The 25431-nt window shown below is 49.2% G+C and overlaps 11 protein-coding genes across 11 annotated transcripts; 6 read left to right on the top strand and 5 right to left on the bottom strand.

Moving 5' to 3' along the window:
• Positions 1-608: 608 nt before the first annotated feature.
• Positions 609-2515, bottom strand: N7496_012263 (gamma-glutamyltransferase family protein; the record flags this gene model as incomplete). The annotated part of the gene is made up of 3 exons (XM_056705176.1): positions 609-1841; positions 1894-2243; positions 2365-2515. 3 exons carry the CDS (start codon positions 2513-2515, stop codon positions 609-611), a joined length of 1734 nt encoding a protein of 577 aa, XP_056549074.1.
• Positions 2516-3009: 494 nt separating this feature from the next.
• N7496_012262 (threonine ammonia-lyase) lies at positions 3010-3975 on the bottom strand (the record flags this gene model as incomplete). The annotated part of the gene is made up of 1 exon (XM_056705175.1): positions 3010-3975. The coding sequence occupies one exon, from the start codon at positions 3973-3975 to the stop codon at positions 3010-3012; it is 966 nt and encodes a 321-aa protein (XP_056549073.1).
• Positions 3976-4745: 770 nt separating this feature from the next.
• Positions 4746-5489, bottom strand: N7496_012261 (alpha/beta hydrolase; the record flags this gene model as incomplete). The annotated part of the gene is made up of 1 exon (XM_056705174.1): positions 4746-5489. One exon carries the CDS (start codon positions 5487-5489, stop codon positions 4746-4748), a length of 744 nt encoding a protein of 247 aa, XP_056549072.1.
• A 933-nt stretch (positions 5490-6422) lies between these two features.
• Positions 6423-7681, top strand: N7496_012260 (MBL fold metallo-hydrolase; the record flags this gene model as incomplete). Its single annotated transcript, XM_056705173.1, has 2 exons — positions 6423-7116; positions 7191-7681. 2 exons carry the CDS (start codon positions 6423-6425, stop codon positions 7679-7681), a joined length of 1185 nt encoding a protein of 394 aa, XP_056549071.1.
• Positions 7682-8983: 1302 nt separating this feature from the next.
• On the top strand, positions 8984-9798 carry N7496_012259 (GPI anchored serine-threonine rich family protein; the record flags this gene model as incomplete). The annotated part of the gene is made up of 2 exons (XM_056705172.1): positions 8984-9130; positions 9193-9798. 2 exons carry the CDS (start codon positions 8984-8986, stop codon positions 9796-9798), a joined length of 753 nt encoding a protein of 250 aa, XP_056549070.1.
• Positions 9799-10461: 663 nt separating this feature from the next.
• Positions 10462-11766, top strand: N7496_012258 (uncharacterized protein; the record flags this gene model as incomplete). The annotated part of the gene is made up of 3 exons (XM_056705171.1): positions 10462-10522; positions 10600-10818; positions 10889-11766. The coding sequence occupies 3 exons, from the start codon at positions 10462-10464 to the stop codon at positions 11764-11766; spliced, it is 1158 nt and encodes a 385-aa protein (XP_056549069.1).
• Positions 11767-12829: 1063 nt separating this feature from the next.
• N7496_012257 (uncharacterized protein) lies at positions 12830-13272 on the top strand (the record flags this gene model as incomplete). The annotated part of the gene is made up of 2 exons (XM_056705170.1): positions 12830-12886; positions 13129-13272. 2 exons carry the CDS (start codon positions 12830-12832, stop codon positions 13270-13272), a joined length of 201 nt encoding a protein of 66 aa, XP_056549068.1.
• Positions 13273-13291: 19 nt separating this feature from the next.
• Positions 13292-17160, top strand: N7496_012256 (uncharacterized protein; the record flags this gene model as incomplete). The annotated part of the gene is made up of 2 exons (XM_056705169.1): positions 13292-13669; positions 13723-17160. 2 exons carry the CDS (start codon positions 13292-13294, stop codon positions 17158-17160), a joined length of 3816 nt encoding a protein of 1271 aa, XP_056549067.1.
• Positions 17161-17449: 289 nt separating this feature from the next.
• On the bottom strand, positions 17450-19499 carry N7496_012255 (putative carboxylesterase; the record flags this gene model as incomplete). Its single annotated transcript, XM_056705168.1, has 5 exons — positions 17450-18232; positions 18290-18598; positions 18654-18976; positions 19032-19270; positions 19336-19499. The coding sequence occupies 5 exons, from the start codon at positions 19497-19499 to the stop codon at positions 17450-17452; spliced, it is 1818 nt and encodes a 605-aa protein (XP_056549066.1).
• A 1419-nt stretch (positions 19500-20918) lies between these two features.
• On the bottom strand, positions 20919-24403 carry N7496_012254 (MET18/MMS19 family protein; the record flags this gene model as incomplete). The annotated part of the gene is made up of 5 exons (XM_056705167.1): positions 20919-23297; positions 23349-23537; positions 23591-23730; positions 23786-23883; positions 23973-24403. The coding sequence occupies 5 exons, from the start codon at positions 24401-24403 to the stop codon at positions 20919-20921; spliced, it is 3237 nt and encodes a 1078-aa protein (XP_056549065.1).
• Positions 24404-24622: 219 nt separating this feature from the next.
• N7496_012253 (uncharacterized protein) lies at positions 24623-25354 on the top strand (the record flags this gene model as incomplete). Its single annotated transcript, XM_056705166.1, has 2 exons — positions 24623-25201; positions 25256-25354. 2 exons carry the CDS (start codon positions 24623-24625, stop codon positions 25352-25354), a joined length of 678 nt encoding a protein of 225 aa, XP_056549064.1.
• Positions 25355-25431: the final 77 nt, after the last annotated feature.

The raw sequence follows: 25431 nt of genomic DNA, 5'->3' as shown, positions 1-25431 counted from the left end.
TGAATCGGCCTAGTCACAGGTCCCGGTTGTGAGGTCGTTAGATATTCACATGGTCTGTCTAGTCTGCATGATTGAATTTAGTCTCCATGGTATATTTAGCCTGTTTTGGCTTAAATATTAACGTTTTCATTGAAGGTCAACCATACTTCTTGCATCGAGAGCAAATTGGGAGCCGCTTGTCGCATTGTCGCTTGCCCGACTTGCAGGTCAGACAAGCCAGTGCAGCTCTATCCTGTTCTTGTTCTGCAGTTTTTCCTCTGGTGGACGACATAACGTTGATAGGCAATTCCGGAGAGCCCTAGTCGGACCAAAAGTCGAATGGCTCCTTTAGCTAAATATTTCAACCGATCAGAATGAAATCTGCTTAGGACCAACGCCAATCCAATAATCAGTTGTGGGACTCCAAGTAGGTGTACGGATCAGATCTGCTCGTCGAACATAACGGGAGAGGGGTTCGTCTCACTCTCAATGTTTCTTGGGCCCCACCTACGGCGGCTGATAAAGATATGCACCCTACACGCCCAAATCGGTTTTAAGCAGTTCAAGTTTTTAACTCCGAGACAAATAATAATCTCCTGCAGCTATCTCAAATATGTGACACAATCAAACTACGCCGGAACAGCCATCCCGTCAGCCCTGAAGTCACTCCCAGCTTCAAGGACCTGTCGGGGGCCTTTATCATGGAATGCCCGTATGATCTGCCCTCTCCCAAAAACCTCCCTATCCCACCCACAAACAACCTCCACTATATGGCCCCGTTGACGTAACTCGTTCACAACTAATGGGTCTACCCCTTCTTCCACATAAACAGTCCTTTCCTTGGCTCTGTCTATATACTGATGCCCCATCGACCCAATGCACACTCTCGGCGCATCGAGGGCCTGCTGCGGATTCATCCCGAATATAAGCATATTCATCAGGAGCTGCATATGTCCCTGCGGCTGCATAAATGCACCCATAATCCCGAATACGGTATTTAGCGACTCGTCCCCGGGGTTCGTAGCTATTGCAGGAATAATTGTGTGGTATGGTCGCTTGCCCGGCGCAAGTGCATTCGGATGGCCAGGCATCAGTGAGAAATTGGCACCACGGCTCTGCAGCGTGAAGCCACACCCGCGCGGGATGATTCCGGTTCCGAAGCCGTGATAATTGCTGTTTACGACCGATGCGGCGTTGCCGTGACTATCGACGACGGCGAAGTAGACAGTGTCGCATGAGTTCAAGGCAGGGCTACCGTGGGCAATGATGCTTGAGGCCGTGGATGGGTTGAAGAGGTGTGCCCTTTCCGCTATGTATGATTCTGACAAGAGGTTTGGAATATCTGAGTGGGCTGGATCTCCGATCCACCAGGAGGCGTCTGCGAAGGAAATGCGGAAGACTTCAACCAGGGCGTGTATGTACTCGGCGGAGTTGTGCCGGAGACTGAGCAAGGGAGGAATTTTCTTGGCCCGTTCCAATTCCTCGAATAACTTGATTGCCATGAGGGCTACAAGGCCCTGCCCGTTAGGTGGATGCTCCCAGATGTCAACCGCTTTGTTGAATCGAACACAGAGTGGACTGGTTGCTGTGCTTCCCATATCCGCATGATAGGCGAGATCTGCGTGAGTGAGGAATCCACCGCGCTCTTTGACCGCTTCTACAATAGCATCTGCAATATGACCTCGATAAAATCCATCCTTTCCTTCCAAAGCGAGCGTACGAAAGGTTTGCGCAAGACCGGGGTTGGTCATGACTTCGCCGGCTACAGGCGCACGAACCGCTTCATTGGAGTTGGAGCCGGTCTTCAGCAGTTCGCGGTAATTGGGAGATGCCTCTCTAAGTGATTGCTCATTTTCTTGCCACTTTAGACTGTCAGCTTCCATTTATTAAGAGATGAGTCAAGAAGAAAGTTACTAAGCGTGCCGATATCTCCGAAACGGGAAACCCATCGTCGGCAAGGGAAATTGCAGGCGTCAAGATCTGTTCAAGGGATAGTTTCCCACTCCCAAATCTCTCAATAGTATCCACCCACCCAGCCGCAGCCCCTGGTGTCGTGACTGCCAAAACACTGTTGAGTGGAATATTCCCGGGCTCACCGTGTGGAATTGCCAACCGTTTTCGAGCCGTATCAAGCGTAAGACTCATCGGAGCACGCCCAGATCCGTTCAGCCCATGCACTTTCCTCGTTTGACTATCATAGAAAAGACAAAACATGTCCCCACCGATACCCGTCGATCCAGGCTCAGTCACATTCAGGGCAGCGGCTAGAGGCAGCCTTGTTAATAAACATCAGGTCTCTGCCCACCTGGGGAGGCAACATACCCACTGCGACAGCGGCATCCTTCAATCGTCAGTGAATACAGTAAATAACTTTATATAGAGTACCCACCGCTGCATTTCCACCATTTTCTAGAATGGTCTGACCAGCTCTCGCAGCTAGGGGCTGAGAACATGCTATCATGCCCGTAGTACTGTATACTGCACTTCGGCGCCCGAGGAATGAAGTAAAGCGATTCTGTTGAAAAGGGAAAGCCATGTTTGCTGCAGCAAGAAAAATACAAAGAGCAAAGGATGTCACAGATCTTACTAGCACCTATCTTGTTCATTTATACCCCCTATGGTATACATATTTACTACGAGGGTGGTATAGGCGCTTCGAAAGTTAGCCAATGATAAGTGGTTGACGCATGTCCCGGAGTTGACTTGGTCCTCCCCGGCTACCCTGGCCCACCCGCACTCAACTCATGCGCGTGGGTATAAGAGGATTAGCATAGCTATAGGCAGTAAGATTTGAAACAAGTTGACCATTCATGTAGAAAATCCCAATGATTTTGATTCTAGATCTACTCTGCCCAGCTACATACGAAAAGTCCCCCGCGGATGGCGCCACTCAATAAAAGCCATTTTGAGATCTTCCATTCTGGGCTTTAGGTCTTGGTAACAAAATAAAATAATTAAGGCTAAAGTGAATCCAGTTGCTTGAGTGGGACAGCTTGTCATTCATCCGTGCTCCTTTTCAGCAAGGCCGTGTCAAACGCTACATACTACCTTGGCAATAAAATCCTGATCAACGTTCCCACCACATAGAAGGATGACGCTAGTCTGACCAGTCAATGTATTGGCAACTTGATTGAAGCCAGCAAGAGCAAGCGCCGCGGAGCCTTCCACAATAATATTCTCTTGAACCGCAAGAGCTTTCACAGACCTCAAAATCTCTGCCTCGTCGCACTCAACAACATGGTCTATAACCGAGGTTGCCAGAGAAAGTGTTATCGTGTCTTCATCAATACCTCCAGCCACAGCCTCAGCCAAGGTAGGTAAATGATCGGTTTCGACCACATGACCAGCAGCTATAGAAGCTGCCAAGGCTTTGGAATTGCTGGCGCAAACTCCGTAAATCTTCGTTTGGGGACGATAGGCTTTGAGAACAGATCCGAGGCCGCTAAGAAGCCCACCACCACCCATAGAAATGAAAATATTATCCACCTCATTGAGCTGCTCCAAAATCTCAAGTCCGATTGTTCCTTGTCCGGCAATAATTTCAGCGTCGTTGTAAGGCGAGATATAAGTATAAGATCCCGATGCAGCAAGCTGCTGCGCATGCTTTTCGGCTAGGCCAGTTTCCGCCCCGTGTAGGATCACATCAACACCGAACATTTTAATGTTTTCCAGCTTTGCTAGCACCACTGTCTCGGGAAGGACGACGGTAAGGTCCTTGGAGAGAACTTTCGAGGCAAAAGCGGCACCGATACCATGATTACCTGACGATGCCGTAATAAGTCGCCCCTGTGCAGTTGGAGACGACAGCTTAGAAAGTGCGCCTCTGAGTTTAAAAGACCCGGTAAGCTGAAAATTCTCTGCTTTGAACAGGACCTTTGCGTCATGTTCTTGGCCGATTCGTCTGGCTGGTATGAGCGGGGTTTGGTAAATGTGCTTTCGAATCCGACTCCTGGCTTGGACGGCTCTAGCCGCGATGTCTTGCAGTGAAACTGGCATTAATGTTTTCCGGGTTTGAAGTAGGTATGTATGATATTGAGAGTTCTTTTGGACGGCTAAATGATGGCATTCACTAAGATGCTCTTTAAAAATGGGACAGAGGCAATAGTAAAACCAGTCAAAATGCTTCACCCGCACCAGCCAGAGAAGCGGGAACCCCCAGTCTTATGCCACCAGGATATTACAATTTCATCACAATTACATGCACGATATTTATATAGAATAAAATCAAAACAGGATCAAAATAACAGAAGACGGCAAGCTAGCAGGGATTCGCCAACCCCAAAATCGAGCAGTCTAATCCGTTTCCGGACCCGCACCTACGCCCGCACCCGCATCCGCACCTTAAATCTAGTGCAGATCGACCTGTGCGGTGCGTTAGTGCCGTAAAAAGTTCCAGTTGTATATGTCCTTCAGAACGATCATTTTTGGGCTGTAGGGATAGGGATTCTCTCGGAAAAGCTCCATGTGCCTAGACGACAGGATTAAATTCTGGTTCTACTGAATCCATCAATTCTCAAACATGTATACCTACGCCGGCTTGGATACAGGACTAATTTACCGGATTATAGATTTCCTTACAAAAGGCAAAGATATATAGAGCTCGCCGTAAGCCAATTAGAGGGACTTGTAGGAATGCTCTGCCGGTAGTGATCGTGGTAAAGCACCAAGCCATTATAAACAAAGATAATTTCAATGGAGATAGATCAATGGAATTTTGGAATTAGAAATGACATGGCTTCTCAGCATGATTCAGGCTCACTAACTCACTAACTGGCAGCCTTTTTGATAGCAGCTGCCATATGGTCTGGCGCTGTATAGAAAGGACTGTGCGATGCATCCACAACATCGGTCTGGATGTTGACCCCTTTAGCGACCTCCTCCACCATCATTTTCTGTACTGGAAGTGGGATCGCCTCATCCTTCAGGCAGTACAGGTACGTGGAAGGCACATGTCTCCAAGCCTCAAAAGTAATGTTGCTGTGAAATGTCTGATAACTATGCGGTTCCAATGTCTCAGCAGCCCTCTTTGCGTCAATCTCATTCATATCGTTGTAGAAAGTTTCCTTAGGGGTAGCCGGGGTCACAAGGAGACGATCATCCGAGACTTGGAACCAGGGAAGGTCATCTCCACCAAAAGAACTGATCAAAGATTTTCCCTCGGGGACGATAAATGAACAGCAGAAGAAAAGGTGAACCACTCCACCTGGTTGACCCTGGCGTTGACGAGTCTCCCAGTCTAAGCCGCGGATTGCCTCACAGCCTGGAATGCCACCGTATGAGTGCACCACGACCACCACTCTTTGCCCAGCATCGGCAGCAATCTCGATTTGCTTCTTGACCTGATTCACATCTTCAGAAAAATCTGAATGGGGTATAACAGGGCCCACCGAGGGCAAGTAAACGACGTCGGTATTGTATCCGTGAGTCTCTAGCTTTCTAATGACTTTGTCGAAACATTGAGGGCTGTGCCACGCGCCAGGTATGAAAAGTATCGTTGTTGAAGAAGCCATGGATCGATATTTTCAAAGTATGGGGTAAATAAGGGCGAATTTGTGGAAGATGAACTGATTTATATCAATTTTTTTGGACTTTTTCGAGTTCTTATACATTTTCTCCCCCTCATCCCTCTCCTAATGAAGTTAGAGAGATGCAGTCATGTTCATATTGGTCCAGTCTTTCTAGGCCCGGCCAGCAAGAATGATGGCGCACAGATTTTAGGGCAAAATGCCGCTAGACCAAAAATGCTTCATGCACAACATTCTTGGTTTATACGGTCATTTATTTCTTCGACAAATGAAACGAAGGTCTCGCTTGAAAATTGATCAGAGTACCTAATAGGCTAGTATAAATGGCCTAATGGTGGTCGAATTATTTGCAGGTCTTATCTCAGAGGATACTACGATACCTGACACAAGGACGGAGATGACTCGGCAAGCTTGAAGTCCGTCTCAAATACCACCCCCCCCCTCCTGTACCGATGCACAAACGCGGATCAGATGCAGTGCGGGTGCGGCCGCAGGTGCGGTGGTGGACCCACCGAAGCCACGTTATGGCGTTATGGGAACAGAATTATTTCGAGCAAATTTCCTGGGGCCGAGATCTACTCATAAAACAGTTCACCAACCTGAATACTACTTTCAAATCAATGGACATATCAAAATCGAGCATTTATAATCGTCAAGTATCTTGGCTTGTCGGATGGATACAGGGTGATTTGAAATCTGATGGAGGTTACGCTGTGCACAATGAATAATCATCCATACTGCATTGACAAATCTGATTTCTGAATTCATTTGAGTCGAATTCCTCCTATAATCCTTCCAAGAAGATAAAAGACCCTTTAGGCCTCTCTATGATGCGATCAATCCGATACAGAGACCCAACTTTGGGTTAACTAAAGCCCGTTGCATTCGCTCAAGATATTCCCATCTTTGTTGAGACCTATGGCTCTATTAGAATTACCGGACTATAGGGACACAACCGTGGATGTGTCCATTATCTACGGAGGACGAACAACTGTGCCCGCATCTTACGTGGTTAAAACACCAATTGCAGGGCATGTCTTGCTTGACATGCCTTGCTATAGCTTCCTAATCGAGAACAAAAGGATAAACAAAAAGGTTCTCTTTGACCTTGGGCTGCGAAAAGATTGGAAGGAGAAACTTCCGCCCCCTAGTAAGCAACATCTCTATCTAAAACCTGCATCTGGCTATTCATCCATGCAGAACATGATGCGACATATGCTGACCGCGATTGAACTGAGAGTCCTGAATCAAATCGAATCGGCTAAAGCAATTATGGACATTGAGCAAGACGTTGCTGACCAACTTCACAACGCCAGTGTGCCTCTCGAATCGATCAACGCTATTATCTGGTCCCACCACCATATAGACCATACAGGAGATCCGTCACTCTTCCCTTCGTCCACGGACTTGGTCGTTGGTCCGGGCTTCAAGCGCGACACAACGACGTTTCCTGGTTATCCTACGAATACGGATGCTCTGGTGACTGACGATGCCTTTTTTGGCCGTCGATTGGTTGAGCTTGATTTTAGTGATGCTGTCACTATTGGTGGCTTTTTGGCCATCGACTTTTTCCAAGATGGCAGCCTGTACCTGCTGAAATCAAGTGGGCATAGTGAGTATCTGTACTTCTTATTGACGGTACTTAGAAATCCCTTCCTAAGTGGTAGATTGCTAATAATTTCATAGCGCATGACCATATTAGCGCTCTGGCCCGTACCTCGGAGAACCACTTCATCTTGCTTGGAGGCGATATCGCTCATCACCCGGGAGAATACCGACCAACCGAACACCTCCCGCTTCCGATCGAAATCAGTCCGTCACCCCTCAAAGAGGATACAATCTCGATCTCTACATGTCCCGGTTCCATATTCGAAGCCATCTCCCCTGCAAATTCAAGAGGCTCGGATGCCAAAGTCACCCCATTTTACGAGCTGAACGCCGGAATGAACGAGGATCTGGGAGATGCCGAGGTAGCTCTTGAGAAAATGCTACCGTTTGACGGCTCAGCTAAGGTTATGGTTATCATTGCGCATGATGCGAGTCTCCTGGATGTTCTTCCTTTCTTTCCCAATAGTATTACTGAGTGGGATATACAGGGATACAAGGCGAAGGGGGCTTGGAGCTTTTTGAAGGATTTTGTTGGGGCTATTGACAGAAGTGCAGACGGAAGTACATAGTCATTCAGTGAGGTCAGAAGCGGTGGCAGCCTAGACAGGTAATAATCCCTACCTGGCAGACATTACCCATTGCATATAGGAGCATATACTAGAAGTCATGGGCGTTTGAAAGGAATCCTATTTTCTGTTTGTAGTTTTAATTCCCCCATCGACAAATAAGCGGTCTTCTGCTGGCATTTCATTTTGGACAGTGCTAGAGCCACTTCCATTCTGGGTATAAGGCAATTCAGCTGTTTTGCGCCCACGCGAGGCAATCTCAACAGTGGAGGACAATGTGTGGAGTTTATCCTCAAGCCGATCTTGAGTCATGAAAGGGGGATCGGCTCAGGGTATATGATGGTTCAGGACACTGGTCACGCGATCGTAGATAATCAATCCGTCCTGGCAAGATCATATAGAACTATTAGAGTCAGTAAACTAGGTGTGCTCAATTCGTGGAATTCTCCTTCTAAATGAGATTCCTAGACTGTTGATGTCCACAGACGTCAAGCCGGGGTGGGCAGCCGCCCTTGCAGACTATATGATCGACCGAGCGGCTATAGTGTAAACACAGATTTTGGACACTGACCACCCCTTGGTATGGTACTCAATGTCCAGAGCGGTTCTTAGAAATGCTTGTCGAAATGCTGTGTTTTCAAATTGCAGCCTGGGACGATGCTAGCTCCAACCCTACCTTGATTTGTGTCTAAAGACTTTGCGAAGGGATAACATTCCTAAGGTTCCATGGAACTATTCTTCTGCTGGTATTGAACGCGCACTTCTATTACACAATTAATCCTGAAACTTTCCTCTTCTATTCTATTAAGGATTTGGAAAATAATTAGCGCCGACGTCGGTACTTCTCTGTTAATAGATAGAAGCCCATTTGACCACTTCCTTCAAGCGTAACTTGGTGCGAAATAAAGTAAATCTATCAAGCGGAAGATTTTTCCTACGATGATCCGATCGCCTATTGGTTACGATCCTTCAAGCATTTGAAATCGCATACTTCATTGGGCAGACCTTGAAGCCCTCCACAACCTCGGAATGTCGCATTCTCCCAGACTCGCCAAAGCATCAACAATAAAATGTCAACGCACGAGAACGAGAATTCAGGTCCAATTTGCGGGGCTGGAAGAGATCAAGGTTCCTCTTGCAGCAGAATAAAGCATCGTGATGCGCCACCGGTATCTCATGCTTTCTTCTACCCTATCCGCCTTCGACGTTGACTTCGTTATACGCCATTACCCTTCTAATTTAACAGCTTACTGTCCTTAATATCCGAATCGAATCCATTCGCTTCTTTGTCTTTCATCTGTCACCATGCATTTCACCGGAGTCCTCGCCGTCACGGCTTCCCTCGTTGCTGTCGCCTACGCCAATGACCCTCTTGCCTTCACGTCCTGGCCTAAGGACATTCAAGCTGGCAAGCCTGTTACTCTGACATGGGAGGGTGGTGCTACTGACCAGGTAAATGATTTTGTTTGAGGCTTGGGATATGAGAAGCTGCTGACTCGGGTGGCTGCATTTAGCCCGTCACTCTTACCCTCCGCAAAGGAACCTCTACCGACCTTAAGGATGTTGAGATCATTACTGCTCAGGCCAAGGATGGCACCTTCACCTGGACCCCCGGTGACAATGTCAAGAGTGGAGAAGACTATGCTTTCCAGATAACCCAGGGTGGCGAGCGCAACTACTCTGCTCTTCTCAAGGCCGGGCCTGCCGTGCCGGCTTCGGAGTCTTCACAGACAAACACTGGCACTGCTACCAATACCAACACTGCTACCAATACCAACACTGCCACCACTAGCAATACCAACTCTGCTCAGACCAGCAGCAGCTCCTCCTCTTCTTCCTCCACCACTGGCAGTGAAACCTCTGCTACCCAGACCACTGCCACGACAAGCAAGCCTTTGATCAGCTCGTCTGCTGGCACTACTCCCTCCAGCAGCCCGATCTCTTCAACTACCGTCGTCCACTCCGTCACTGCTGCTGAACCCTTTGAGACCAGCAATGTTAAGAATGACAAGGCAGCCTCAGCGACCGGTAGCATTCAGAATGGCCGTGCTTCATCTCTGCAGTCCTACTCACAGCTCTTCATGGGTGCTCTGGGTATGCTGGTGTATCTCGTTCAGTAAATTACCGGGCTTGATGATGCTTAGTTGGGTACACGGTTACCTTCCATTCGTTCTAAAATAGTCTTCTCCTTGTTCATCTCCGGGTCCTTTCCTATGTTGAATTGGGCTACCTTCATGTATATAATCCAATACCCCCTTCATATCACTGAGAGGCGGCTTTGGTGGGGCGTTGTGGAGGAAATTTGACTTGGTTTCAGGATATTTTGACGGATCTCTCCAGTTTCTTACACGTATGCTAGATGATCGTGACTGATGTCATTAAGCATCCTTTGATATGACAGGTTCACCATAAGTTTGTGACCACTTTGCAGTAGTTAATTGCTCTTTGCCACTCGGCAACACCCCGGAGATCAGCTTACCAATTGGGTTTAGCGGCCGAGTTAGCGCGATCCGTGCCTGAAATAATAATCGATAAGGGAATCTTGTCAACCACAACTCCCTCCACTCCCACTTTCTCTTTTCCATCCTCCTCCTCCTCTCCGTTCACGCTCCCGTTAATTTTGACAACTCGTTCGGTATTCCTTGGACTGCTCTGTGAGCATTGACGACTATATCATAAAATTCTCGCTTTTGCCGCGCGGGCAAATCGATCCGCTGACCTCCGGCGCGCCCATCATCACTTTGATGTCGAGTGGACTTCCCGATTAAGCCGCTGCTTCGGCGATGGTCAGACTCCGCGACAGGATCGCATCGTCGCATCTGGCCCTTCTTAAGTTCGAAAACGGTACGTGATCTTCTTTCCTCCTCCCCTCTCCTCGTCAACAACAGTCCATCACGCGCACCCCCAACGCCTGTCACCAGAATCCCCTGACAGCTTCAACATGTCTTCCGTGGGGCGCGTGATCCGACAACTGACCTCCTCGAGGAAACTCGAGGCAGCAGAGATGATCAGCACTGACTCGCTGATCTCGTTCCCAGAAGAAGCACCGCAAGTGAACCTTGCGGTGGTGGACACTCAGTTGAACATGCACCGGTTCAACGCACTTTTTGAAGAGGAAATGGCGCTAGAAGGCCCCAAAGGTTGGTTAAAATCTAATTGTACCTACTCTCATACATGGCACGTACTAACCATCACTCAATCGCTACGCAGACTCTCACAATTCGCCCGCGCCAGCCCCCACCTCGGCGAGTCCGCGCCTCGGCAATGAGGCTCCAACAGAATGGTCGGCGGTCGGCCATGCAGCGGCGACAGGCAAGTCCGGCCGTGTCATCCACAACCTGCAGGAGGAGGTTGCTCGTCTGAAGCGGGACTCCGCCCTCTGGCAATCCAGAGCGGAGGAGTCTCAGCGAATCAGCGAGGCTCTCAAACTCCAACTGCAGGACATGGCCGACCGCCTCCAGCACCAGGAGCAGGTCAATGACACCAGCCTCAAGTCCATCGACCGGAAAGACCGCAAGATCGAGGACTTGCGCGCCGAGCTACATGCGGAGCGCACCAAGCGCCACGACGCCCAAATCGTGGCAAACGAGACCAATGAGGCGATGCGCGTGGAACGTGAGAACCACCATCGCGAAATGGCTCGGCTGCAAGAGGAGGCCAAGTACTACAGCAACCAGTACGAGGTCCTGAGCAGTGCCACGAAGCGGGAGAAGAACGACTTGGGCCGCCGGGTGGATGACGCTTGGGACAAGGTGCACTCCATGGCAAAGGCGCAGGTCACCCATGTCGAGTGCTCTGACCGGCTGATGGTCATTGGGGACCAGAAGAACCGAGAGATTGAGGTCATGAACGAGCGGTACGAGAAGGCCGTGGCCCTCCACAGCAGCTACAAAGAGACCAAGGACAAAGAGTTCCGCGGTACCGTCGATCGGGCCCACGCCAACAACGAACTGATCGATGCAACTCTCAGAGAGCTCAAGGAAACTCAGGACAAGATGAAGTGGGTGATCCGGATGAGTGAGCTCAATGAGAACAAGAAGGCCAAGGACAAGGCCGAAGAGCAGCCAACGCCCGAACCATCCTCGTAGATCCTCTGTCCTGTCCTGTCCCGTCCTCTCCTGTCTTCTGCTCCTCGAATTCCGATACCTCAACCCGTCTTTCCTCCGCTCGTGCCCTAACCATCTCGAGGCCATCCGACATCCCATCATACACGCCGCTCCTCCCTCTACTTCTCTCCCGACATATCCTCTCTTGCCTCGACCATCTTTTCTTCATGTTCATACCTTTCGTGGTTCCTGGCGTTTTGGCAGCGAAGATACCCATTGCCGCAGTTCGGTCCAGACCTCTTTTCTGTCCTCCTCCTTCTTCTACCATTCTTTGCCGCCGCTTCCCCTGCCCTTGCTCCTCAACCCTATTTTTCCTCATTTCTACTCTTCCTCTCTCCCCCCTACCTACCCTTCCTCATTGTTAGAGTTGATGCCGTGATGACCCTGCATGATCTGGTTCGGTTTCTTTCTTCTATGTTCATGCACATTTGCATATGGCCTTTTTGTTCTGTGGTACACCCCATCAATGGGCGATATTCTTATTCTTTCTTGTACCAATACCCTTTCGTCTGATGTTTTTTATTCACATATCTTCTATCCCCGTTCCTTATTTTGGACGGGTTAATTGCATAATATTTTTATCACCAGATGCCTATTTGCCTTTCACTATGTATGCCTAGCAGCCTCGTCATGCCTTGATGACGAGGCATCCGGGAAGTTTATTACTGGGAGCGACAACTATTGTATGCTGAGAAGGGGATTTCCATTTCGATGCATACTTTTATGTGAGATGTTGCCGTACTAATTGTTATGGAAGTTCCCGCTAACCTTGGTCATATTGCTTCCACTTTGGTTAGATATCCTTCCCTACATCCAGTTTTCTTGTCGGATCTTCTCTGTCTCCCTTAAATCCATCTACATCTTTGAACATCTCTTACGCAATTTTTGCTTCTCCTTCCCACTCTCGGCGTGAAGCTACGTGAGTCTCTCTCTCATATTCTATCATCGGAAACTATTTAGTTCACGATCTCACACACTCATAGAGAACGACGCTTGGGAGATCATCGTATGGTCCATCAGTCTTGGCTGATCACATCACATCATCATGGCGACCGAGCGTGAGTTGCAAGTTGCCTGTCTGTGGGGTCTCCATGACCGTGGGGTAAGTTCTTCTTCTGGACCTGAGCAGCTTAATGTCAGCCATTTAACATGATGATATATAGGTCCGTGAGATACGGGAGGAGATCATGTATGGAAGCTCATTTCCTTCAAAGTATACCAGCTAATGAAGTGCAGAACACAATCTCCTGATACGCAAGTTACCTATCTTCTTGATGAAGATGTGAGTACCTCTTTCGATTACAATTCCTTCTAGTTCTTTCATACTAATCAAGTATCTTTCAGGTGCTGGTCGTCAAAGGCTCCTTTGACGATTCAATTGAAGCCGCCGTGGTAGCCTGCATCAAAGCCTATGTAGAGAAGCACATGCACCATAACCTACTTGATGTCAGTTTCTCTCCTGATACCAACATCTCCCCAGGCCATTGAGCACTAACCCAGTCCTACAATGCAGGAGGAGCCACGAATCCGCCAGATCGTCAAAATTGACGTCGGGGCCGCCTTAGAGAGCCGAGAGGGTCAGAAATATGGCACGGCGCCATCTCTCATCAAGGAGATAGATGTCCAGAGCAACAAGAGTTCTTTGACTTCTACGACGACATCTGCACCCTCTCAAGTCTCCCGGAACTGGAACCCATCTATCGTCAGAGTCAAGTACTTCCGCAAAGACCAACATCGCATGCTTGGGCGAGTCGCTGTGGCTACTGGTGCGAATATCCGTCTGGGACACTCCGAGGCCAAGGATATATTCATTCGTGTGTCTGCGGATGTCCCTGAAAAGGTTGATGATGCATTTCGAAAGCTCGAGAAGCTAGAAAGTCTTCTGGTAAGATTTATAGATTCCTACTCCAGTCACCGATAGGCATCTTACTTTTGCAGGCCTTGTTCGACATCCCCTGCCAAGCATATACAAGTTTTGTCCCGGATACCAACGGTCTACGCTTCTGTCTTCTGGAACTCGCGCATCTGAACGACATCGCACCCCGACGCATCCTCTTGGATCCAGGTTCCGCTATCAAGAACAATATCGCCGACTCCACACTCCCTGTCTCTTGCCGTATCAATCCGTCTACGAATCTCTTTCAAGTTTCGGAGCACCTTCGTAATCCCGGTGAAATCGACTGTCCGTGGTTCCTTAGACATCGTGAGACTACTAGATGTTGGTCTAGCTTCCATTACCCGGAGATCGGCGAGCCGGGCGAAGATAGAGGGGCACAATACTCTAATCTCGATTTTCTGCGTCAGCAAGCCACACCGGTGGTCAAGCCTGTCCCTAGTGGAAATTCACGAGGTCATGGATTCAAGGATGTTGACTCGAAGCTCATCTATGCAGTATCAGAGAGCACAGGGACAGAAAGGGCCCAGTCCGATAAGGGGGCTGTCCCGGTGTACCGACCCGAGTCTACTCCGTCGCCTTCCATCAAAATACCGGGGGTCAAAACTCGCAGGCCAGTCTTGCCTGATGATGGCGAACCCTTGCCGAAGTCAAAGTCGCCTGTATTTACTACGACTCGGGAAACTTCCGGAAAGCCTACGCAGTCTGATACATCTGCAAAGTCCAGAGCGTCTGCAAGTTCTCAAGCAGCTGTTGCTAAGTCTGAGCCTCAGCGCTCTGAACCTCTTGGAATACTCCATCCTGCAGTATCCAGGTCTGTGGAACGTCGATCTTCTTCCGGCGTACATAACCCCTGGACTGTCGTTCCGAAATCATCAATTCAAGGCGTGAAAGGTCCTAAATCTTCACCAGAGAAGCCACTGTTGACCGGTTCTTCCCCTGTTTCAAGTTCCGGGTTCCCTTCTACATCACAGGCAATGACAAGATCTCCTCAGCCCGTCTCCCATTCTAGCACCGGACCCGTCGCCGACAATGCGCAGGATGAGCTCATCGACTTATCTGGTAATGAGCCTGCTACTACGAATAGCACGATCACCATGGGCTCAAGCTTGCAATTTGAACTTGGAGAATCATCATCCGAGCGTTTTTCATCGTCATCTTTGTTTCAATCAACCATTTCGTCAATGAATGATGCTCGCTCCGAGTCAACTGGGCTTCAATCGACGAGATCAGAAATATCGGATGCTCCATCTGAGTATGCAGCTTCGCAGAACTCTGAATCATCGGGATTACCACCTGACTCCAACGAAATTACTGCTTTGACAGGTCATGACGGCTCAGTTGACGACCAAGAGACCCCTCGGCCGGCCAAATCGATCCCTCTTGCCTCCCAGAACCCAGTTGCCCTACCAGATGACGGTCAGAGAACCCCTCGATCATCGGCTAGTCAACATATTGTGGCTGCTGATGAGTCAGTTACTCTACTGGGTGGAAATCGAGAGGCTCATAGGCCGGCAGATGAGCTTTCAGGTAGGGCTATCAATAGTCCAATTGTCCCACAAATTGCCGGTTACGGAGCCCCGGCCAGTCAAACATATTCAGCTTCTTCGTATGCTTCGTTTCCTCACCACATGAACGTGAGCCCCCACGATCCCTGGAGTCAGGGCAGGGTCTTCGGTACACCAGGTCACGGGGCCCAGCAGACCGATGGCCAGGGCGCATCCCCTCAGTACCCTAGGTGGAGCACTTACTCCAGTCAGACCACTTACTCTAGTCACTTCAGTTATGAAACGCGCTTTCATGGCGTCGGTGCCACGCCAATGCATCCTGCAGGGCCTTATTGGCCTACCAACTCTGCCACTCCAGGACCGTCTATCTTTGATGTCTACCTGTGGCCTCTTCACCTGGCTCAGACCATTTTGCAGCATCAGCAGCCTTTTCATGATACAAATTTCCAGCAGACACGCGCTGATTACCAGCACCCGGCGTATTACTCACACGAGCGCATTGGAAGTCCAGAGACTATCGTATCCTCCCCCAGCGGTACCTCTGGTGATCATCCACAGACTTCTCAGGCAATTTCCCGGAGCCAGCGTGATGCGACTAGCCGACCTGTTCAAGAACGACTGGCCGATCCAGCCAACCGTGACAGGAGAGAGTTCCATTCAGCGATGAACCAACGAACCCCAAATCCCAGTGGCGATGAAAGGAAAAATCTCATTGCCAAGGCAAATGCTAAAGTCCCCAAGAAGTACTGGAGGGTCTTCGATGAGGCTGATACTTCAACAAAAGTTCGCGTGCCTATGCCAGCCAATCCTCAACTCCCCCAGGGCCAGCCACAAAAGTGTTCGATACATCCTGAACTCACCAGAGAGGTTTACGAACTCCTTACTCCCTGTTTCACTACTGCTCAAGTCTTCCCGGGACCTCTGGAGCTAGAGATCCAGATCGGCATCATCACTATCATGAATAAGTTGGGAGCCGCAGAAAATAGCTTCATGAGCTTTGAGGAAATGAAGGAGGTGGTCCGTCCGCGAGGAGTCCTCAATGGGCCCAGTACAGTCTTCTTCAATAGACTCACGACCTTGCCCGCTGACATCAGTCACCTTATTGACATCCACGCCAATGGAGTCCGTCTCTTCGAAAGCGAAACGTCCTCTTTCAACATTGAGTATCAATTTCACTGCGTTTTGAAGACAGGCCTGCCCCTCGTCATCTCTATCGATGAGAAGGGCAATCCCACAATCAAGATTCCCAAGGTGACCCTAGGCTCCGTTCATATCAGTTATCCAGACCGTATCTGGGACGCTGCAGCGGTACTGCGCGGGTGTATGGGTGCCCATGGAAAACCAGATCCAGAAGTCGAGCGTGCCGTGCAATACATAGCAAAGAACTTATGGGTAGAGCCTGGTCGTACGCACCTTCGCCTACTAACCCGCTTCAACAAGGATTTCCTAAGCGTAAAGAAGGTCGTGCTCAAACGCACAACCTACCATCGCTGCGCCAACGATCGGTATGTGAGAAACATCGGAGGTGGAATCTCGAAGCGCGGCCTTCAACTTCGCGTCACTGAGATCCAAGATCTGGTACTCACCGCTCTTCCATCAAATTGCGACATCTTGGAAGCAACCTGCAAGTCTTTGGATGACATGACCAAGGCTCATCGGCAGTGGTGGGAGATTGCGTTGATAAGCCCGGCTATTCAAACAGCTCTCGGTGGTGTTGTCCCCACCACCATTGGAGATGATCACCGCGATTGGTGTCCCATCGACATCTTGGGAGGCGAGACTGGACTTATCACCAGTGCGCCCGCTTCACCGACTGCTCAGTCAATTGGTCACTATGGTCTGGGTGCACTGGTGGGCCTCGCTACTGCTGTTGTTGAAAATATCGATTCAGTTGGGTTTTCCAATTTTGGTCCAGCTGGGAAGGGAGACAACAAGAGGCAGTCGATCAAATTTCTAGAATGGAAATCGTCATGATGAACAGTCCCTCTCAGTGGTGAAGGGCAAAGCCTGTCTTTGACGGGCTGAGAACTTTTGATTTGGTCATTCAAGTCATGAGAATGTGACGCGAGCTTAGGGGTATTTGGAGACTTGGTTTGGCATTGGAATTGCCATATTTCTCGTTTGGAAAATTGGGAAAGGAGAGAAACATGGCGAGTGCTTTAGTGTCCCTGACTGTGAATTAGAATACCACTATGGCTAGAGAATCAACCATCGTTATCTCTCCATCTATAAATGCCTAATAATATAGAGAGCGTCCAATCTTCTACTGTGGCACTCGCGATCCCACTTTTTGCCAAAACTTGCACCTCTCCCCACGACCACCCTCCCACGCCCTAGCATCTGCCAGCCCAAACTCATTCGTAATTCCTGATCCTTCTCTAAGCCAATATGACAGATGATCAGTCACCGTTTGCCTAACCAAATTTCCACCCGTCGTATTCAAATTCATCAGCACAGGCGAGTCCTCTTTCCACCGCGGCCAATCAATATCACCATCTGTGCCCTCGGGAACGGTGGCATTAGCCATTCCAGCTTTGGCATCGCTAATGGATATAACGGGTGTATCATTTATGATAAAATTCCCCAGTATGCGTTGGAATGCATCTCTAAAGCCGGCATTTGGCACAGATGCTCCCACGGAGAAATAGGATGTTAGATCGGCCCCGTGGTATGCTGGTGTCACTGAGTACTGATACTTCCAGCTTTCTTTCTCATCGTTGGGCTCTTCATTAGCTCCGGAAGAAAAAGCATCTGCTAGCCAATGTGAGGGACAGTCAAAAGCTGTTTCGGCAAAGATGTTGAAGGCGGTTTGTTGGAGGCCTGTTGCGAATTCGGATTGATTGAGGGCTGTTGGGCCACTGTTGCCGAGTGTGTCGTAAAGAGGGCCAGTTGATTCGGGAGATGATGATGGTACTTTGTATATTTGGAGGAGTTCAGCAAAATCTGCGGGCGTCAATCGGGGAAATGTCGATTTGAAGTATTGTATAAAGGTGGCCGTAGTGTTCAAAGTTGGAGGACTCAAGGGGACACCATCATTGGCGTTATTCTATATGATTTCAGCACGGGCCCTAGGAATGTGGTAGGCTATGTCATGTTGACTTACTCCAGACAGAATCCGCTTGCCACTGACTTTCTTCTCCGGCAGTTGTTTTGATGGAAGGTCCTGAACGAATTCTCCATCTGTGACAGGCAAAAAAGCCCAGGTACCCCATGCACCTGATGTGGAAACCTTGCCGCTGGCATATTGGAGTGTCTCTGTGTCTGTGCGGACTAAACAGTCAAAGGTAGACGGGTCATTTGAGCTCGTTTCTTCATAACATCCCGCTCGTGCTGCGAAGTCGCGATAGTGCATCGTCGGGATCTTGTCGTTATACTCGAACTGCGTCGCAGTGTATGGACTCGCAGCAATAATCTAGCACGAAGTCAGGTCAGTCTCAGGATTACCGCCCATCAATGGTCACATTTACATTGTTGAATAGCCCATCTTCTCTTCCACCATACGCCATAGCCTGCAGCATCGCAGCTCCAGCGCCTGAAGACTCGCCTCCGATGGTCACACGAGATGGATCTCCACCGAACTTTGCTATATGCTGCTGCACCCATTCCAGGGCAAACCGCATATCCAAAAGACCAGCATTGGTCTTACCATATGTGTGCACGGCCTCAGATGACAAGAAGCCAAAGGCTCCCAGTCGATATTGAATCATGACGGAGATGAAGCCATTGTCATTGGTCTTCATCCAGTCACTAGGATCATAGGTCGCGCCGAAAAGCCCGTAACCACCGCCGTCTATAAATATTAGCATGTGGTTCCTTTAAATAAAGTAAAATGGTAGGAGACTCACGAATCCATACAAGGATAGGCAGATCTTTTGCCCCTGCAGGGGCGAACACGTTCAGGAACAGACAGTCCTCGTCTCCCAACGCTGAATTGAAGCCATAGACTTCTGGTAGTTCTGCCGCTCCTGACTGAGGACAAAGAGGTGGTTGCTTCGTTGCTGATAAGACGGCTGTCCTGTTCACTGATGGTGGCTGGGGAGCTTGCCAACGTAGCTTTCCTACAGGCGGGGCGGCATATCGAATTCTACCAAGTTGTTAGCTCGAGTATATCCATTGACTTGCTTGCGATATGACCGTAGTCTGTCTCACCCTTTGAATATATTGGTACCATAAGCGCCATTGTAGACGCCTTGGTATTTGGCGTATCCCAGGTCGACCACTGGACTGGCGGTGTGGATGGGATTGGCAAGGGAGGCCGGGGGAAGGGATAACGCCAGCAGCACGAGGCTGTAGGTTCCAAATATCCAGCCCATTTAGAGCGACGCTTACTGCAGTAATTCAATTGACGGAAGGACAAGGAGAATAATATTCGTTCACGGGTGTATATGAGTCGATAATTGACGTCGGTCGCAGCTGCCAATATGCAGCTGCCCGAACACTTCCTTAACTCGGGCATATAACACGTGCAATATCTCGTTTCCGAGCATTGGTAAAAGCAAGGACATCCAATTATCAGCGAGCCCGATCCTTTTTAACCAAGTATCACCATTGGCCTAGATATGTAGTTGGTGGGCCTGTACAAAGGTCCCAGCCTCGGGGGGCCTGACACGATGTAACTCAATGCTAGGGCAACGTTTGTTAATGGTTGGCAATTCAATCGCTAGAGTCTAGATTTGGATGATGAGATCCGTTTTTATATTCCTATAGAGAGGAATTTTACTGAGAAACGGAAAGTCGAGGAATTTAGTGTGTATTACTGGAAATTAGGTAGTGTCGCAATATATCAGACTACACTACCCACGCAAGATATATATCCCCCTCAACTCATCACTGCAGGGAGTCGTCACTACCCTTTGGGTTGATTGGCCTTCCTTGTAGGTTCTACCAAGGTTTCTGAGAAGGGCAAAAGAAGCAAAAAAGAGAAAACCCACTAACTAATAAACCTCAAGATTCAAGTATATTAATTGGGTGTATATAATGAAAAAAATAAAATCAAAAAGAATGACCGACGCAGGGGTCGAACCTGCAATCTCTTGATTCGTAGTCAAGCGCCTTGCCATTGGGCCAGCCGGCCGTCACGTGAGGATCCGATGTGGTCACACGCTTCTGGATGATGTTCAGGCGACTTTTTGGCTATATTAGCCAACGGCAGTGTTATCGCACCTATTCCACCACGGTGGAAGCATCACACAGAACAATACATCCTTAGGTGTAGGTAGCGTCTGTCCAAAGGAGGGGAATATGTCAAAGTAGTTTGAAACATTATCGTATGAAAGACATGAATGACACGTACATGAAACAGATCATGTATCTCTCATTCCTTCAGAGGTATTGCTATCAATGGAATGTGAAGGTTGGGAATCGGAGATATAGGATTTTCCACCTCTAATTCCTAATGGTTAGGAGAACGTGATTTCGATTGGTAAATTTTATCTACTTTGATGAGAACTATTGAACTAAGTTCAAGTAGGAAGTAACTGCACTTGAATGAAGCGTGGTGAGAAAGTGGGTGACAACCAAAACAAACGGCGCTTGCACGTATATTCACCTAGCGAACCTTCAAGAGTTTAATCTACATATTTAGGGTATTGAGCCTTTGTTACCAGTGAAAGAGAGTCTATCTTCTAATCATGATTTATTTAGGAACTATATATTGCGAGCGGACATCAAGACGTACTTCACGGCTATACCACCGAAACAAGTCGTCCTATCTACACGTGCAGTCACTCTGTTCAATCCTCCTCCTCAGGGGCATCGTCTACACCACGCAACCACGCGCTGCGAGCATCGACTGCTGCCTTGCGCACATCTCGCTTGGGATCATCCAAAACAGCATGCAGAGAGCGCAACACCTGCGTCTTCTCTGGTAGAAGCGGGGAGATAGACGGTGGTAGGCGAGAGTTAGTTTCACCAGGAGTTTGTTTAGCAGCCAAGAGGTAGAGACACTTCAGAGAATCAGCGCGGAGGCGAGGTGGGTTGACGACGTTGGCATTGATCTCAGTAGTCTTGAGAAGTCTCACAACGAGGCTGTGGACATGTCCGCACTTGTCGATCACAGCGACGCCGTTATCGCGGATGATTACAGCTAGGGTGTCGAGTGTAGCTGCTCGGACAGCGACAGAGTCGGATGTTTGGAGGTCAAGAGATTGGAGGAGGAGAGGGAGTAGAGTGGGAAGTTCAGGCATGACTAGGGCCGTGGAGATGGTAGAGAGGATACCGGCAAGCGCGGTTAGATGAGCCGGCTTGATGTGGTCCAACCCCTTAGAAGATACATCACTACCAGCAACGTTGACTTCGCGAATGCGAGAAGAAATCATCGGGATGACGGTTGTGAAGACACGTTGTTTGCATAAAAGGCGGATTGAGGCACCGTTGGCCGTGGAAAGTACATCATCGTCACCGAGAAGGATAGAGAACCCGCGAGCAGTAGAGGTGCTGGTCTGCTGGTCGGGTGATGAGAGAAGACCCATGAGCGAGGTAAGAACATGGGTGGTGGTCGGGGCAAGCCGGAGGACTAGAGCCTTGGACAGCCAGAAGATGGTGCGGATTGTAGCAGGGCTGTAGCTCTCCTTCTCCGAGGAAACGAGAGAACCAAAGAGTTTCTCTGCAATGTTCAAATCTTCCTTGGACAGGAACTTGTTGACAAGCAGAGCTAGATGACGGAGGAAGGCGAGATGTGTAGCCGGCTCTGAAGTTTCAGATACACAGCGCTGCACTAGATCTGAAAGAAGCTCGGACATGTTGGGAGAGGTATAAGGGATATGGTTGCCACAGTCTTTAGACAGGCCTGCGAGAAGATAGGTGGAAATTATGATGGTCCGCTCCTGATCGACTGTTGCGTCCTGTGAAAACGGAATAGGCACGAAATCATCGGTCGCAGAGAAGAGCTTGTACACATTCTCTGCCACCTGCTCCTGTTTCTGGACAGTGACAGATCGCACCAGCAGGTTGCAGAGCCGACCAAGCGTATCCAGGATGGTGGCATCGTTGAGGATCTGGTTCTTCCCCTTGCCCGACGCTGACTCCGAGGCACTGCGGCAGAGACCGACCACGATCTTGTCGAAGTAGAGATCCACGCTCGGATCAGAATCCATCTTCCTTTGCTGCATGACATAGAGTAGGGTCATGAGAATGGCCCTTGGATACGCAATGGCACCAGGTTGCTCCTTCTGGAGTAGGATGGTCAACTTGCTGAAGAGACGTCGGAATAGAGTCTCAAAGATGTCCCTCTCAACGCTGATCTGAGCCAAGGTATCTAGGGTGGAAAGATAAGTTGAGTTTGTGCCATCATCCTCATCTGGAAGTGTCGCCACAAATGCAGGGAAAGTAATATCCATGATCAGACGAGGCTTGTGCTTGGAAATTTCAGCCAGTGCCGCAATTGCTTCCTTCTTCAGGTCACCCCTGCCAACAGACTCCTCCTGAAGCAGAATCTCATCCAGGTACTGCACGAACAAGCCAATCTCATTATCCTGGAAGAAATCCCGCAGAGTGGAAAGACGAAGGAATCCCTTCAGAGCAGTCACTCGGAAAGAAACCTCCTCCTTTGCAGCACCCATCAATGCCTGACCCAGCACGTCCGAGAATTGATCCTTGAATTCGAGCAATGGATTCTCGAGAGTGATCTCATCTCCTCGGGTTGTCCATTGGCCGAATACTTGAATTGCAGACTCGAAAAGTACTGACAGGGTTTCAAGAAGAGCTCTTTGTTTGGCAATACCATCTGCCTCTTGGTAAATGGTGAAGATAGGGGCAACAACAGTTTGAACGATGAGGGTAAACGCAATCGGTGAAGCAGATGACAAAGATCGGAGAATCTGTTGGGCGGGTTTCGCCTGCTTCTGCTGGGGCTCTTGCAATTGTTCATTGCATTCCTTAGTGATTGGGCGCAAATACTGTGCAAGAGGCAGGTCCTGAGAGACCTCAGTGACCCCTTCCGAGAGGCGTTGCGCGATAGACTGCAGAGCTTGGAGAGAAGACTCGGACAGGAACTCTTCTTGGGCATTGAGAATCTCAAACTTCAGCACCTCCCAGATGGTGATGGAATAGCGAGACACAGTGTCGGGATCGTATGAATGAATGCAGGCGATCAATGTGTTAAGGGCATCTTTCTGGAAGGGTATCAGTTTCTGTGAAGGTTACTGCTACAAATAAGCACATACCTTGACATTGGGTGAGGTAGAGTCAAGCTTATCGAGCAATGCTGGAATAGAGTGAGGGGCGAAGTGTCTAGTAGAAGAGATGCAGTCTTGCAAGCGGCCTTTCAAGTCCTGGGCAGTAATCCCGTAGGGGTCGTTTGGTGGAGGTCGGAAGGTAATCGGGAAGTAATTGTACACCGAATCAAAGAGCAACTACAATGGTCGATCAGTAAAGGATGCAAAAGCTTTAGTGGTATTGAACATACCTCAACGTGGTTTGTGATATCCCATTCCATCATGACGACCTTCAAGATAGAGAACACCATCATCAAATTGCGTGGGTCCTTTTCGCCTGTCATGAGATCCACAATACCGACGAGAGATACCTCGTCCATATCGAGCAATGCTATTGGTTTTTGATCAGATATGTCGAGATAAAGGGATTGAACTACCCAACATACCCGCACGGTGTGATGACATCAACTCGTTAAGCAATTGGTAAACTTGGAATCGCTGCGATTGGGATCGGGATTGTAGGTCTTGGAAATGGGAGAACAGACTATGAATAAGTTAGCCTCAAGTTTATCAAGCCGTACCACGTGCCCCAATTGCATATAACTGCTGAAGCATATCTCGAAATCAACATACGATTGGGCAATCTCAGCAGCCAATCCCTTCGTAAACCGATCCAGCTTCTGCAGCGTATCCAATCCCGCAACCGCACCTCCATCTTCAATCCGATCACAGAAGAACGACGTCAAGACCTGGATCTGTTGTCGCGACAGGAACTTGGGTGGCAGCGCCTTGATGACCGAAGTGAGGAAGGAGACGGCCTTTCCACGCAGTATAGGATCTTCATCATTGATATATTCGCCAAGTTGCTGAACAATTTCTATGAGGGTAGTCTTCTTGCTTTCGACATCTGCATTGGAATCCTCGATTAGAGTCACACGAACGTAGTGAGTGCGGGGGAACGTGGGCCGATGATCGGACTGACCTTGAGCGACGCCTTCAGCGATGCGTTTAGCTTCTTCTTTGTCGTGCTCCACAACTAACATGAATGTTTGCAGGGCCGACATTTTGCCAATTAATCGGCCGGGTCAGGCCAAGCTTGTGAAGAAGTGCAGTGAGCTGGGAGATAAGACATTCACCGGGCTTCCTTTCCCCCTCCTCCCAATTTCTTGTGGTCCTTATCGATAACAGTCAGGTGATACCAGGCCACTCCACATCACGTGCGGATGTTGCGTCATGGCTGGGAGTGGCATGCGAGTCCTTGATAACGACTGCATACACTCAAGATGAAAGACATAGGATCTCTTGCATCGATATTTCTGCTTTTAAACCTTGCTAGCTCTGCTGCTGCACTCTGGGGCTTATCTCTCCCTGTTTCACAACAGCAGCAGCCGCTAGTTCCTGCGCAGGGTCAGCAATCCATCATGGACAAACTCATCCCAGATATTCTCAAACCCCAGACGACGGAACCGAGTGAGGATGTCGTTGGTGGAGCAGATCAACCAGTTGTCTCCGATGTTCTTCCAAAGACCAAAGGCATCAACATCTTTGCCCAGATGACCCGAGATTTCGACTCGATCTCCTCGCGCCTCAATGACGCCTCCCGCAATATCACAGTCCTAGCCCCTCGTAACAGCGCCGTGCAAGATCTACCGCGCAAGCCATGGGAGGATCCCGAAGACTACGCTAAATTTGGAGATTTGAGTGCGTATGAGGGCACTGATGGACAGGAGCGGGCGAGACGCAATCTGCGGCGTTTCGTAGAGGCCCATATCGTTCCTGTCAGCCCGTGGCATGCCGGCGAGGAAGTCGAAAGCCTGGGCGGGGAGAAGCTAAAGTGGACAAAAGAGGGTGATAAGATTATTGTAAGTTCTACTTCAGTAGTCTTCGCTGCAGTGGTACTAACTAATCGGTTACAGCTGCAACCGGGAAACATCGAGGTGAATTCTATTGCCGAGAAGGTCGCAAATGGAGAAGTCTGGGTGTTGAATGGGGTGATCAACTACCGCTCGGATTGACCGTACATAGCTATGAGATTATGAGATGAGATGCTTCATGATGAATGAGATGATAGTTATTTGAACGACTTTGACAC

Source organism: Penicillium cataractarum, assembly GCF_028827025.1.
Source record: "Penicillium cataractarum strain IBT 29864 chromosome Unknown utg000010l, whole genome shotgun sequence".
Classification (NCBI taxonomy): Eukaryota; Fungi; Ascomycota; class Eurotiomycetes; order Eurotiales; family Aspergillaceae; genus Penicillium; species Penicillium cataractarum.
Note: the sequence above shows the minus strand (reverse complement) of the source record. Positions and strands in the feature narration are given on the sequence as shown.